Source organism: Gymnoscopelus braueri (assembly GCF_963280865.1).
Source record: "Gymnoscopelus braueri genome assembly, chromosome: 14".
In the NCBI taxonomy this organism is placed as follows: domain Eukaryota; kingdom Metazoa; phylum Chordata; class Actinopteri; order Myctophiformes; family Myctophidae; genus Gymnoscopelus; species Gymnoscopelus braueri.
In genome coordinates, this window is record NC_137619.1 from 25164072 (window position 1) to 25180702 (window position 16631).

Sequence of the window (16631 nt, forward strand, 5' to 3'; positions counted from 1 at the left end):
TTAATCTATTAAGTCAATTAAAGTGTTAATGAAATGCTGTCGTCTTTGTGAATGAATAAGGATACAAATTATGACAGCTCACAGTTAAGGCTGCAGTTTTCCTGTCATTTATTATCAACTCTTTTGAAACTGGCGCCGGAGATCTTGCTGTTTCAATCCTGCTCTGCTCTACTACGACTGGCTTTCTCCCCCGTTTACACACACACTTAATTGTTAATTCCATTTCATGAATGAACCCAGATTTCCACTTAAGACCAGCTACACATGATAAAGTGGCTTGGAAATTGTGACAACTGTGACAACATCCCCTTCGTTCGGGATAATTAAATGTGCTTTTATCACAGGTGGCCATGAACGTCTATGAGCTGTCATCAGCAGCAGGTTTGCCATGTGAGATCGACCCTGCCCTTGTGGTGGCTCTGTCCTCACAGAAAAGTGGTGAGATACTCACAAAGACACACACACACACACACACAATACCCCATCTCCTATTGACGAGGGATGGGTTTGAAATGTCTAATATTCAAATATCAGTTTTACATTTAATGTATGTCTCTCTCATAAGGTATTCTTTTCTTGATGTTCCATGTTTGCATTCTGTCTTATTTTGTGTGTGTGTGTGTGTGTGTGTTTATAGAGAACATCAGTCCAGAGGAGGAGTATAAGATTGCCTGCCTGCTCATGGTATTTGTGGCTGTTTCCTTGCCAACACTAGCCAGCAATGTGATGTCCCAGTACAGCCCTGCTATCGAAGGTATTTAATGTGATGTTTCAATACAGCTCTGCTATAGAAGGTATTTAATGTGATGTTCCAATACAGCTCTGCTATCGAAGGTATTTAATGTGACAAAATAGGACTGGACATTGGAAGCGATATGAAACAATGTTTGGCATCGACTGCCCACATACAACCAATAAAAATATAAATTTCATTGGAAGACAGGACTACAAGAAGCGATCAATGATCTATAATATAAATGTTCATGATTGGAGAATCAGATTGTGTATCTTTCCTTCTTAATTTTGGTCTCCGCCAGGCCGAAAGGCATGGCAAGAGAGTATATTTTGCCCCCTGTCCGTCCGTCTGTCCGTCCTGTCCGTGTGTTAGCAGCTAATCTCCGGCACCGTTGGCCCGGTCGCTGCGAAACTGTGCACACACACTCCCTGGATGCCAATTCAGAACCTCTGCCTCACATTTTTCACATGGGCCTGTCATAGCGCCACCAGGAGGCCGATTTTTGCCAAACCAATTTTTTCCCATTACTCCTACAGCTTTTAACCTAACGTCATGCAAATCGGTACACAGTATCTCTATAGTCATGTGATCAACCCGGATATGTCCGATTTCCCATATTCCATCCTTATTGGCTAAGGTTGGCTTCCAAAGTTTGCAGGATTGGTCCGTTTTGAACAAACTGCCTCAAATCATGAACGCAGCTTGCCATTTCCATAAAATTGCACACACACATTCCCACTAGGCCGAGGAAGAAATGCCACCCCTTTCACATTGGCCTGTTATAGCGCCACCAGCAGGTCTAATTTAGCAAAACACATTTTTGGAACAAAATGCTTCAAATCATGAATCCAGTGTCCGATTGAAAGGTCTAAGAAGAAATGACACCCTTTTCACATATTTCCCTATTATAGCGCCACCTGGCGGAGACCTGTGCTCCGAGGAGCACTTTTTCTAGTTTTTATTATTTCTTTGTCCACTTTGCTTCTTGATACTACGGTCCTGTTATGTGATGAACAAGTGCACAATGTGTTGCATCAGGACGCATTGTGAGCTTTTAGATCTGCTATTCTTGCTATTTCTTTACATTTTTGAAAATGTTTGAAACCCTTGGGAAAAAATTATGTTGAAGCTGAAACTTGAAGCACTGGTGAAAATGTCTGCTTAAAAGCAAAATTACACATTGGTAGAGGTGTGTAGTTAACTGTGCCATGATGTGTCTCCAAATGTTGGTGAGATACCGTCAATAGTACCTCCAGTGATTTAAAGTCATTCAATATCATCTCCCCATTGACTTACTGTACATTGCACTGTGAAACGGGTCTCAAAGTGACTTTTTTAGCTCTTTTTGTAAGTCGGTGAAAGTCATTGTTGAGGCTATTTTGGATTACAAACTCCAAATACAGTAACATTTTGAGTTACATTGTGGTAACTACACAACCCAAACCTCTACCAAAGCGTAGTTTTGCTTTATGTGAAGCAATATAAAAAAATGACTAGAGGTTTCAACTTCCAACCTATTCTTTTATCTTACTGAATTCTTACATTGTATATTCTAACATTGTAATGAACTTAAAGCAGCATTCTACGTGAGAAAGATGCTCTATAAAATAGACAATAAATGATCCTTATTGTTGCAGGTCACTGTAACAACATCCACTGCCTGGCTAAAGCCATTAACCAGATCGCTGCAGCTCTGTTTACCATCCACAAAGGAAGCATAGAGGACCGCCTCAAAGAGTTCCTGGCTGTAAGATGCGCGCACACACACACACACACACACACACACACACACACACACACACACACACACACACACACACACACACACACACACACACACACTGCTTAGTGAATTTAATGTCATAATTGGTCATTATTACTTGGCGACTTCACCGATTTATAAACTGAATCCTAGTTTTGTTGTGAAGAGGAGATGACATGACATGTCCTCACAATATAACCATTTGTTAATTTGTCATGTCTCATTATCAACACAACACATATTAACACCTTAAGATCTATTGCCCATATGTGACTATAACTGGCATTTTCATATGCATATAAACACATACAAGCCCTTAACGTCCGTCACTTTTATCAACACGAAACAGCCTCTGTGACTTTTCCACACACTACTATACAATGTTCATGGTCATTCATTGCCATCAGTTGTGATAACTACAAGCAATTCATCCTGTGCTAATAGCACACACACATACTGTACATGTACACTATCTATTTGTGTAACACAAGTCAATGTGTCATTTATTAGCTGGCGTCATCCAGTCTACTGAAGATTGGCCAGGAGACGGACAAGATGACGACACGCAACCGAGAATCTGTCTACCTGCTGCTAGATATGGTGAGTGAGAGAGTGAGAGTCTGTGAGACAGAAAAGAGAGCTTGTTGAGAGATATTGGCGCAAGGTGAGACATGGTGAATAAAAGAAAATAATTAAACTATAAAATCCTCCCCCAAAACCTTGAATGCTGAACGGGCACCTTAAGGTGGAATTATTTGTATTTAAGATAGAGCTATAAAGGCGTAGTTAAGCTTGATTTATATATAATCGCACGATGGTGTCGCCCAGTTCCTTCACCCTGACTGTTAAAATTAGCTTTTCAGTCATTTTTACACAAGACATTTTGAGATATTTGATATAAATACATTTGAAATGTAATGAACATGAAATACAGTTGTTCAGCTGCAGAAGCCTTTAGGCAAGGAACAAGATTATATGGCAATATGTGTTGATAAAGTGATGGACTTAGAAGAAGATTTGTATCTGTATCTGTTGTTTCTGTGTTTGTGACAGAGAACTACTGTTCTCTGTCACTCCTTTGACTCATTGTATAGCAAAACGGGTATGAAAATGTGTGCACTAAGTAGCACAAATGATCGCACAAAACGAAAGCGCAATCTTAAAAAAAAGGAATAAAATAAGATCTATAATAAGATAATCGTTCTGATACCGATACAATATTGGAAATGCCTCTGATACTGCTTAAAATGCTGGGTATTGGCATGTACGTTGGGTACGATCTAATATGTAATTCATTGCATGATAACTCATTTATGCTGGTGTAAAAATGTTCAAATCAGTTATTATTGAGCATAGTCTCACGTTGCCAGACAATCAGAGACAGCCAGAGATCTCTGCCTACCTCTGGTGACATCTAAATTAAGTTTCTAAAACTGTGTGTAAACAATTAGGAGATGTATTTTTTTAACAGCATTACAGAACCAATTCAAAGTTTAGGGTGGTGCTTCATATTAGGATATGATTGGTTTCCAAAGCAGTGGGCATAGGTTTGTTAGTGGCAGTTCTCGCCACTGTTCTGGCAACTGCATTATATTTAAACCATTACAATGAACGGAATCGCTTCTTTTGGGTGCTCACACAGAAGCAACAGATAAAGACGATCAAGAATATTTGGCCTTACATCATAGTGAGATAGCTACACAAACCAAAGTTCAACATTTCTTTAATCAAGATTATGAGTTTATAAGGGTAGAATTTTTTTTTATCAACTGGTTTAGAGAATTACTATATAGACTATAACATATTCTGGTTACACTAATATAATGTGTATTTCAGATTGTCCAGGAGTCTCCATTCCTCACTATGGACCTACTGGAGTCCTGCTTCCCCTACGTTCTCCTCCGTAACGCCTACCATGCTGTCTACAAACAGAGCATCAGTGCTAATGCATAGACACGCACACACACACACAATCTATAAATAGAGTATCAGTGCATAGACACACACACACACACACACACACAACTACTACGCTGTCTACAAACAGAGCATCCGAGCAAAAGCATAGGCGCACACACACATCTACCATGCTGTACCAAGTGTCAGTGCTGTGGCATGGACATGCACAATAGTATTTGTCTATGTGACAGCATTCTAGTGACATACTATGCACAGATCACACACACACACACACACACACACACACACACACACACACACACACACACACACACACACACACACACACACACACACACACACACACACACAGTCTATAAACAGCATCAGCACATACACCTACATACATCCCACACACCATAAACACATTTGAACATTAAACATTTAGGACAACACAACATGCACTCAACATACACTACCCTGCTGGTTACAAACACACTACAAATATCTAAACACACACCTACTCAACAGCCCCTACAGTTCAAAAACAATATTAGTTTGTGAGTGCAATCAAACTAACACTAAAAACATTACTACGTGAACACTATGAATGCACACGTGATGCACAAATAAGTGCAAACCATCTGTGGCACAACATAAAACATCAAATTCAATCAGACACTGAACACAATAAACACTAACACACACAAACAAACACACACACACACACACACACACACACACACACTAGCTGGATAGACCTTGGGGAACATTTTCTTTTTCCTCATGTTGCTGTGGACCATAACCATCGCAGCATGTATACATTTTGTTAGTTTAAAAGAACAAAAAGTATATATATAAATATATATATAAATGATGTTACTAAAATATTCCATTATCTGACAAAAAATATTTGATTTTTCCGATCTGAGCTGACAAGTGTATTTGTGGTGACGGATTCCCATGTTTTCTCTTTGGAAATGAAATGATTTTTGATGTAATATTGGGGTTTTGCTTGGTGGGGGGGTGATGTATAATGATAACTGTTGATAATGAAAGACATGTTAATATAAGTACACTTACAAACGTAACGGACACAAATCTTTCAACATTTCATGATAAAAACATGGTGATGTTTTACTCTTTTTTTTCTAGCTAGTGGTAACAACAAATTTTGTGGGTAAAAATGTGTATTCTACTTTGATGTGAAACTGAACTTGTCTGTTTTTACAGTTTATGTTGTTTTTATGACGATGATGATGAATATTATTTTCCAAATGTGTTGACACTAAACCTGTGCATCAAGGCTGGTGAATAGAGTGATGTTACTGGCTGATATCATGGTAGACCCTCTTTGGATATTCTGGAGACCGTCTAAACTGATTCAGTGACTGCTTGCTTTCAGATTTCTGAACAGATTCTACAGACAGTCTATATGTTGTGACAGTCCAATGTCCCATACTGTATACTGCATTAATACTACAGTTGTAGAGACAGTAGAGGCCCCCCATTCTGCAACGTAAAAAAGAAAAGGGAAATGATCAGGGAAATCGAATCACAATTTTGTCCTAAAAATAACTGGTTTGCCAGATCATTCCATGCAATCTGGGATGCTGAAATGTGCATACGTACATGACATTGCAAAACCTTCAGCACACTTGCTTCTCATAGCATCATATTTTGCCACATACCCTTTATTTGCCTTGGTTGGGGTGGGCGGGGAGATAAAAGGACAGAGCAGGTGATACTGTAACAAATATCAGCTGATAATTTATCGCCTGAGGGTTTATAGGCCGAGGTGATAATCTGTTCAATCTACTGAGCATAATTACAAACTTCTGCTGTTGACCACTAATAGGGCATCAAGTGCCTTGCACAAGGGGCACCTGGGCAAGTTGTTTAGGAATGGGGGGGAAGAGTTTCTCATTCTTGATTCACTTTGAATTATTCTGCCCATCCAGGTAATTGTACAGGCATCCTTTACAATTTAGGCTCTTAGCAGAGGTTATTACAGAGGTTATTGCCTCAAATACTGTAGTTCCTCTTATGCCATTCTACCTTCAATAAAGCTACAGAGAAGTACAATTGGGGACGGCAGTGAGCGCTGCTGTATTGATGGGACGCGTCTGTAACTAGTGAGCATTAATGATTTACTGAAGTAAGACGTAAGCAAACAGAGATCACACTCCCAGGCCTGTAGACTCCTAAAAGCCAATTGCCAAATGAGTTTTTATAGCAGTTCCACAGAAATTTGAGCTACGGTCATTTGTATTTGGACTCTCCCAATTTTGCAGTGCCAAGTTCCTTCACTGTTGACGTGAAACGGTTACGGTTGTTACGGGGGATTAGAACAGACGGCCTAGAGAGCGACATGTATAAAGTACATTCTTATTTTCTTACCAATGCATGGCAAGGGCTACATATAGAGACACACTCACAAACCATGCTCCCTTTATGTGGTGGCCCTCTGCTTATGTATAAGTGGGCTATGTCTTTAAACTCATATTACATACTATTTAGTAGACATCTTTAGCATACTTTTAGTTTTAATACTACTGAAACTCCAGAGAAATTACCAATTTGCTCGGTACTGCGTGAATGCAGAAGATGCAGTCAAACCATGGATTGAGATCGATTGATGGTATGCAATAGGAATACACAAAACGGGTTCATACCTTTCTACTACATATTGGTATGTAGTATGTGTATTGCTACTGCATACAATTAGTGGATAATCTTAATATTCCTACTGTGTACTGTTTAGTATGTAGTGTAAGCATGAGGACATTCTGCCATTTACAGAGTGGTTACAGTTTTCTCTCTAACTTCTTTTTTTGTGTCTCATTCCACCGTGTATCTTTAATGACATACAAATAAAGTAAACAAACTGTATTGGTGTGTTGCTGTTTGGGTGTCCGGGGCACTTTTTCTCTTTGCAGAAGCCTCAATTGATGTCAACTACAAACTATTGGATGACTTTGCTTCCAGATTATAATTATAACAGTATCATCCAGTGGCCTTTATCGTTCACTTTTTAGCCATGGCTTTTGTATTGCTGCTATTCCTTTAATGTCAATACTATTACTCTCTGAATGAATCCTAGTTGAGTGTGTGATGCCACATGAATCATAGTCTTTCTGTGCATGTAATCAATGGGAATCTATGGAAAGCTTTAAACTGAGAGAAATATAAAATGTGTATTCAGAAGCCTGAAGTAATTACATAAGTAAACCTCTGAGGAGGTGACAGAATCCACAGTCAGGGGGTTTTGTGTACAAAAACAATACACTGCACGTGGACATCATTTTTGTAAATATATTATAACTTTATTCACAAACATCTCTTTAACAAGTGCAACTTCACCTTCTGCAATAATAACTTAAATGTTAACTCCATTCAAATCAAATTATTTTGATACACAAAATGAAGCAGTATCGTGGCATGAATGAATGGAAAGAGAAGAGAGGGACAGAAACAAGTAGAAAGTACTGTAGGTGTCTATGAAGAGAGCAAAGACGACTATCGGGACACCGATTCTGGGCTTGACACATCCTCTTTGTGGTCACATAAGTCTAAATGAGAGAAAGGGAAAACAGAACCATTTCATGCTCGTTTTATGGCCATTTAGATTTTTGCACATTTAATCTTTAAATATAATTTCAGATTTATTTCTCTCTTTTGACCAAGTGGAATTTCATGTTACAGCTTCATAAATAATTCATTCATCAAATTCGTTCTCCTTCAAATCATATAATCAACAGAAAAGCAAAAGTGTGGTGAGTCCATTACTGTAAAATTCTTACACAATTTTAAGATAATCAGAAGGTCAGATCTGGATGCATACACACACACACACACACACACACACACACACACACACACACACAAACACACAGTGAACCAACATGCACAGCTCTCCAGCACTCAGACTGAATCAATAAGACAGAGAGGCTTTTACTGTCTCCGCTTCCCGGAACTAAGTAGTACACTCACTCACTCACTCACTCACTCACTCATTCACTCATTCACTCAGCCACACACAAACCCATTTACACACGGACATTCTCAATCACACAGATGTACAGTACAGTCACACACTCACATACACATACACATACACATACACAGACAAAAATGTAAAGCTCTCATCAACCCTGACCTCACATAGTAACTTTCTTGTTGCGCTAGCCTGATTGATATGATAGAACTACAGCTCTTTCTAGCCTCATCAGGGTTACCTTTCTATAGTACAGCAGAATGTCTTCTCAAAATGTACAAAAAAAACTGAAAAATCATACTCTAGTATTATTATTTTTATTTACAATATGACTTAGTGTACTGTATACTGTCCCCACAAAAGTAGACCAATCACAGCTCATATTGCCATGTGTATGACATCTCGACCCCAACATGGCATTGCCGCGATCATCTCGAGTGACTCAGATATTGGATTAGCCATTACCAGCGGTTTGTGAAATCTGTCAACACGCATTATTCTTTTTAATAGATTTCTCTGTAAATGGACTGAGACATAAAATATGACAAGTAAAGTGTCCCCATATCTCCTCTATGTAGATGTTTCCATTTTGCAACGGACAGCAGTTAAATCTATTATTTTTCACAGCGGTAGAATGCCAGATGAACACATACAGTATATCCTTTGACTGTATGATCTACCCTCTGACCGACCACTGGTTTGGCAATGGACCTCCTTTCAATCCTTTCAGTTGTTTAAATTTTCATCAGAACAATTTGTTCTGACGATGATAGAAAGGATAAAAATGACATAATTAAAGTGTTGGGATTCTTGCAGTGCAGTGTTGCATGGAGTTTATATGTATTTATTTATGCATTATGCACTTCATATTTTATATTCATGTCTGTGTTTTTATTCGTGTTACTGATTTTATTATATTCTGTTCAGTTTCATGTAAAGCACTTGTTATTGTATATCCATTATTTCACTGCTCATTTTCTTCCAGTCAAAACATAGTAGGCCTATTAATCATTTTCATAATGGAAGTCAAGTGGGGCTCTGATCAGTAGTATAGTATGCCTTTTAAAACGTTTTTGATGACACAGTATATAACAGACTTGACTGAATTCCAAGTAATGAGCTTAAATAAATAACAATTAATTTGACAATATGGAAAATAGTTTATCATTATAAACTTAAAAGCCTGAGCTGGACCATTGCATTTCATGATAGGTTGGATATCCCTTCTTTTTGTGGAATGACCCTATTATGGGTATTGAACCCAGTATCTTCAAAGCCACACCTATATTCACTCACTGTACCCTAACGGATCTTTGTTGCTGTTGCAGGTGCAATGAGTAAATTACCATCCATAATGGGTGGAGTGTAGGTGCTCTGCTTCCTCTGAGAGACTCCGAGAACCTGGAGAACATAACACATTTGAGCTTCACACAGGTGCAGTAAAGCACATTCTAACTCTCTGTAGCACATGCTAATTCAGATCCCTGGTCAGATCTGCTGTAGCCTACTACTGTCTACTAATAATCATAATCTGATCCCTGAACAGATCTGTGTAAATATGGAGGAAACGATATGTGTTCAAATGTATGTGTTCACAGTAATGGGAAAAAAAAGTGGTTCTGTAAAATAATTACAGGTCAGACATGTATATCGATGAATTATAAGAATCAAAATTCAAAGATTCAATATTCCAAAAATATATTGTACAATTTGCACAAGTAATGTGCAAACATGCAAAAAGTTACTCTGTGCAGACCTGTGTCATGTCACTGGCAATGTGCTGGTCTCCATCTGCTGAGAGGTGAGATACAGAAGCAGAAGTTAAGGCAGTGTACTGTACCATGGTTAGTTAGTTAACTTAGATCATTCAATACATTATTGAAATAAAACTGTGCAGACAAGAAGACAGCTGTTCAGAATATCAGTGCTAAGCCACTGTCTGGCAATCTGTATAAGCTGACCCCAAGTTATAGATGGGCAATATCAATACAAAGTGTTATTAATATTATCATATTGTACTATTTGTCTTCATTAGGCTACCACCATTTCTCAAAATTTCATTGGATTATATGCAATTCAACACATTTACATATTTGTCTCTACTGAAGTCAGATTTCAGAATAATTCTGCAGTTGTAAATGTCAATTCAAATTGAAAATCAAATTATACTAGATCCCCAGACCCACTTTGAAATTATATTCCTATTATAAACATGGGCTTATGTACAAAACACAAACATCAGTCCCTCAATTACATTGGTAAATGGCCTGCTAGTAGCACCTTCTTCCAAAGCACTTTAGCTAAACAGCCATGCAAAGCACCAGCCTTTCAGGCAGGGATTCAGTGTCTTTTGACATGAGGAGTGGGATTCAAACCAGGAACCATCTAGTTCCCAGGCAACCACTCTACCTCCTGAGTCATTGGAGGCAGTGGCTGAGGTCATAAGGTGGACCAGCCAGGACAATTTTATTACTATTCAGTTCCTGTGGAAGGACTAATAAGAGCTGAAAATTGGCTCAGATGATAAAACACACACACACACGCATGCACGCACGCACACACTCGCACACGCACACACAAAAATGCACATGCACGCACGCATACACACACATACACAGTTAAGTTTCCATCAATCCAGTAGGAGCACTGAGACCTCTTACCGACAGCTCCAGCAGAAATCTAATAAAGATTCCATTACAACTGCCTCTCTCTGTCAGTCTGTCTGACTGTGTGCCCTACCTGTTCCGCTTTGTTGTCCATAGATCTGCAGTGTGGCAGGTGTTGGTCTTCTACGACGAATCTGAGAGAGAGAGAGAGAGAGAGAGAGAGAGAGAGAGAGAGAGAGAGAGAGAGAGAGAGAGAGACACACACACACACACACACACACACACACACACACACACACACACACACACACACACACACACACACACACACACACACACACACACACACACACACAGAAGATGAAAACATACAAACACTTTTAGAACTAATTTATGCTTTGTCAAATGACCATGTTGCTGACATGTTACTGACAACAAATGACAATAAATTAGTTTGAAAATCAACGTAAGTTTTTACATTCATGCATTAAATATGACACGCTCGATATCAGAAGATATCACAATATCATTAGTCTTATTATGTGAAATCACATTCACATGAAAACATTCTCTTTCTCTCTCTGTGTCTCACACACACACACACACACACACACACACACACACACACACACACACACACACACACACACACACACACACACACACACACACACACACACAATAATAATAAACATTCGCCCTATTCAAAATACAAACACACATGAACACACTATTTTCCTTTCTCACTCTCTAGCTCCCTCATGCACATTCTGTCATGCTCACTCACTCACATGTTCTGCAGCTTGTGGGTCCAGCTGTCCCTGTAGCAGAGGAACATCGAACTGGATCTTCTTGGGACTGCCGGGCTCCATTATTTCTGACTGAAAGATACAGAAAGACAGTCGACAGGAGAGAGAGAGGAAACAGGGGAACGGGGTGTAGGGAGGGAGGGAGAGTTAGAGGGATAAGAGGAAGGGATATGAGAGAGAGAGAGAGAGAGAGAGAGAGAGAGAGAGAGAGAGAGAGAGAGAGAGAGAAAAGGAATGGGAGGGAGGAGAGGGTTGTGTTCTCCGGCCTGGCAGGCTCCATTAACACTAATTGACTGACTTGGAGAGGGAAATTGTGTATAGAGAGCAAGATAAAGAGAGAGAGAGAGAGAGAGAGAGAGAGAGAGGGGGGGGGGAGAGGAGTGTGTGTGTGTGTGTGTGTGTGTGTGTGTGTGTGTGTGTGTGTGTGTGTGTGTGTGTGTGTGTGTGTGTGTGTGTGTGTGTGTGTGTGTGTGTGTGTGTGTGTGTGTGTGTGTGTGTGTGTGTGTGTGTGTGTGAGCGACAGATGAGGCACGAGGCAGAGATAGATTGAGAGTGATCTGCAAAAACAGATTAAATAATACAATAAACAAAACACTGAATAAGACATAAAATGCTACTTAGTGTAATGATACAATCAATTAAAGGCTAGCCTATAACAAACACATCATTAATTTTGCAAAAAGCTGTGACCATCTGCAACCAGCTGAACATTTTGAAACAGACACATAGTCAGCGGGCCAATACAGAAAAGTGCTTTAGAAATGACTTAATAACATGTTTGGGTAAAAGCTGACAACCTATGTTTTCGGTTAGAAGGGACCCATAGAAGAAGTTTTAGGGAGGTTGTCATGTTGAATTTATTACAGCAGGTCTACGACCAGACTGAAAATAAGAACATTTACAACATTGTCAATTTGTCATGCTAAATAGACAATAAAACAATACAAACGGAATATAACATCACAACACTCAATGCTGATATGGCTAACTGTACCTGGGTAACAGTAATGGAAATATTATGTGTAATCAGTAAATAAGAACCAAGACCTCTGGTGCTGTCTGTGCCAGATGTTCCATGTCTGCTATGAATACAGCACAGTATAATAATGGGCATAAGCAGCAAACCAGGGCTTCATGCTCTTGAAATGATTAATTATTAGGCAAAACAACCACATTTTGAAGGAACGCCTTTTCTTCGCAAAGAAACGCCCTTTTTTCGCCGGCTGAATGTAGGACTGCTATACCAGCAACTGCCAAACCTGGTGGAAAAAGTACTACATTTTTTTACTTAAGTAAAAGTATCAATACTTCAATGTGCATTACATTATTACATTACATAACAGTCATTCAGCAGACGTTTTTATCCAAAGCGACTTACAATAAGTGCATTCAACATAGGTAAGGAACTAAACTACTAATCACCAGAAGCATTAAGTGCATTCTCTTCTAAAACAAGCAACCAAGAGTATACCTAGCGCTAAAGTAAAAGTGCAATATATCAGCTACCTAATTTCATAAACAGATGAGACAGAATAGGAAAATAAAATGAGCAAGAGCTAAAACAAATAAGTGTATCGAATAAACAAGATCCAATAAAACAATAAAACAAGAGTTTGTACAACTAGTTAACAACAAGTAGGCAAGGCGAAGAGGAAGGGTAGTGTTTCCTGAAGAGGTGGGTTTTCAGCCTGCCGCGAAAGATGGGCAGTGACTCTGCTGTCCTGACATCAGTGGGGAGTTCATTCCACCACTGTTGGGCCAGAACAGAAAAAAGTTGTGACCGTGTAGATCGGCCAGAAGGACCCTTGAGCGACGAGGCAATCAGTCGCCCCGAGGTGGCCGACCGAAGTGGTCGGGCAGGGGTGTAAGCGTCGACCATAGCCCGGAGGTAAGAAGGAGCTGTTCCTTTCACTGCCCTATAGGCTAGCACCAGGGTTTTAAACTGGATGCAAGCCGCTACGGGGAGCCAGTGTAGAGAACGGAGAAGGATAGTTGTGTTAGAACTTGGGGCGGTTGAACACCAGACGAGCTGCAGCTTTCTGAACAAGCTCCAGAGGTCTGAAGGCAGATGCTGGAGCACCAGCAAGGAGAAATACACCAGCAATGTAGAAATACTCTGTTACAAATAAAAGTCCAGAATTAAACATTTATTTGAGTAAAAGTACAAAAGTATTGGTATCAAAATGTACTTAAAGTACCAAAAAAGGTCTATAGGGCTGAAAAGTGGGTAATGTATGTTTTGTTATAATAATCCAAATCGACAAACTAACTAGTAACTAAAGTTTTCAAATATAAATAAAAAAATCACACCCAGTGTGAAGTGGGCGGTGTGGTCACAGTGGTCATCACAGTGATGGAAGTTCACTTAAAGAAAAGTAATATTGTGGACCAACCATTGTACACCCCTAACTTTAAAAAAAACATAAATGTGTTTTTTTTAAGTGCGTAGTCCTATTTATAGGGCTATGCACATGTGTCATGTTTCACTAGCCAATCACAGTCCTGAATAGGCTGTGATTGGCCAATCACGGTGCAGGGTTAGGGGGGTACAATGGTGGCCAATCACAGCGCAGGGTTGGGGGGTGTAATGGGTGGGGGGGGTACAATGGTGGCCAATCACAGTGCAGCGAATGTCGATGTCCAAACCTCACATATAGGGGCGGTTTCACCGCCCAAAAACATCACGTGGATGCACCTGGGACGTATCATCAGTGTTGTAGCCTGGGGTCGACGGGTGTTCCGGGTCTCGCAACATACACCCTCGCCCAGGTGACCCAGCCGGGGTTGATCAAGCCACCGACTTACGTCCCAGTAGCTACCCACGGTCAGTCCTCTTAGGGCAAGACAGGGCCCCTCAGTCCGCTTCTCCGGAACTATACTCTGCCGGGACCGGGGGAGGCTCTGGCATGTGGAGGGACTAGGCTCTGTGGATGGCCTCCTGTCCAGGCCCCTCCTTCGTCTCACCAGGTCCAGGACCTGAGCGTTGCACCAGACTCCCCCGCTCCAAACATTTCACTCCGGCGTGATGGTGTCTTGGGCCGTGGTGGTACTGCAGGCTCCACTTGCGGCTTGCCTGAAAGGCCCTCCTTAAAGGTCTAACCGTGGGTTTGTGGCACAGGTCTAATCGTGGGTTTGAAGACACAGGTTTCCGTGAGGAATTGTAATTGTAGTGGAGTAAAAGTAAAATGTTTGTCTCTGAGATGTAGTGGGGTAGAAGTACAAAAAAAATGTAATACTGAAGAAAGTAAAACATAGGCCTCAAAATTGCTGAGAATCAAGGGGTTTGATGTGAAGATACAGCTGCATATCAGTGAAAGGAATTAGCCTATTGTGTTTAGTCAAGGGTAATAGAGTGATAAAAAATACAAGGCCTAAAATTGAGCCTTGTGGTGGCATAACAAAGTTCACTTGGGCTGAGAATAGGACATGCAAACAAACAAAAATATGCAGCCTAGAGTAAGGCTGAGAATGAGGCTATAGCCTACACAAATAGCTAGCTACACAAACCAAAAAAGGAACAAAATGATACATAATTAAAAGTCACATAGCAGTAATGGAGATTCCAAGCATTTTTTAGTTTTAGTTTTTTTAGTTGTATTTATTTGCACAATAAAAACGGTACAAAGGTAACATTATTAAAAGACAGGGCTTATTATATGGTAGAAGCAAGTGGAGAGGCTTGATTCATCAGGCTGGCCCTCAATCTATGTTTAAAGATACTGAGTGAAGATAAGGAGTTGGTAATAAGTATTCCAGATTAAAGACTATCTGTCTTTAATGGAGAACTGTACGTGGTAGGCTACGGCTGAAGGGAGGATGGAGATTGTCAGATTGTCTATTGTCTAGTATTATCATGAACTGAGTTGGTCATAAAATATTATTTGAAAGGTGTAGGAAGCATTTGAAAGGTAAGTGCATTTATAGATGAAAGAACAGGACTGGACTGTGTTAATGTCATAGATAGACAATACATTTAGTTTTTTAATCAAAGGAGCAGATGGAGCCAAATGCTTAGATGAGTTTCTTACAAATTTATTTTGAGTAATTTATGTAATTTAGATGGATATGTGCTTGCCCAGACAATATTGCAGTAAATGAGATTAGATATGGATAAATTAAACTGGGTTAAGAGGCAAGCCTGATGAACCAAGCCCCTAATTCTTCTGATGATACCTAGTGATCTTGATCTTGATCTTTGTTGGTTACTGTATGTATGTGTTCTAATTAACCATTCAATGTATATATGAATCTTATTTTAATAATAGATATATAACTATAAGGAGGTTGGGCTAGCTGGAATGTTTAAATGGGCATTCCACAATAAAACGCCTTTGTATTAATAGAATTACTGCCCTCTTGTGGTGTGGAAGGGCCAAGGTCACCATGGTTAAGGGACACAATTTTCTTTTAGAAGGCGTTTAGAATGTTTTGCCTTTTTTGATTGATTGATTGAATACTTTATTTAGAAAGACATGGTAACAGTACATGGAAGTACAATTCACAGGTCCTCTAAACTGGATCGCTCAAAAAAGCACTTGGCTTATTTAAAATGAGATCCCTGTGCACTCAAATCATGATGACATTTAAGAAGACATACAAATATACACTACTATGCAGAACGTCATACAATCATCTTACAGGTTACTGGTATGAAAAACAAGAAATATGTACAATAGACAGGTTTAGGAGGAGGGGATGGGGGGGGGGGGGGGGGTAGGTTAAGACTTTGACAGGGGCCAGTTTGGAATTGCAGCCTCCTGAAGGTGATTCTTTAGGGCAGTTTTGAAAGTGAGTAGGGTTTTACACTCCTTTACTCCTTTGG

At 39.8% G+C, this 16631-nt stretch overlaps 2 protein-coding genes across 6 annotated transcripts in view; one reads left to right on the plus strand and one right to left on the minus strand.

Annotated features, from left to right (window-relative positions):
• nckap1 (NCK-associated protein 1) overlaps positions 1-7289 on the plus strand; it is a 37379-nt gene extending 30090 nt beyond the window's left edge. For all 5 annotated transcript variants that reach the window (XM_080450461.1, XM_080450462.1, XM_080450463.1 and 2 more), the window contains 5 exons: positions 345-438; positions 638-754; positions 2374-2483; positions 3009-3098; positions 4335-7289. In XM_080450461.1, coding sequence (XP_080306587.1) covers positions 345-438; positions 638-754; positions 2374-2483; positions 3009-3098; positions 4335-4451 — 528 coding nt within the window. In that variant the 3' untranslated portion in view covers positions 4452-7289. The remainder of the gene's footprint in view (positions 1-344; positions 439-637; positions 755-2373; positions 2484-3008; positions 3099-4334) is intronic.
• Positions 7290-7832: 543 nt separating this feature from the next.
• On the minus strand, positions 7833-11872 carry LOC308099769 (protein phosphatase 1 regulatory subunit 1C-like; the record flags this gene model as incomplete). The annotated part of the gene is made up of 5 exons (XM_080448524.1): positions 7833-7969; positions 9741-9795; positions 10151-10188; positions 11134-11194; positions 11792-11872. 5 exons carry the CDS (start codon positions 11870-11872, stop codon positions 7917-7919), a joined length of 288 nt encoding a protein of 95 aa, XP_080304650.1. The 3' UTR covers positions 7833-7916.
• Between the last annotated feature and the right edge of the window lie 4759 nt (positions 11873-16631).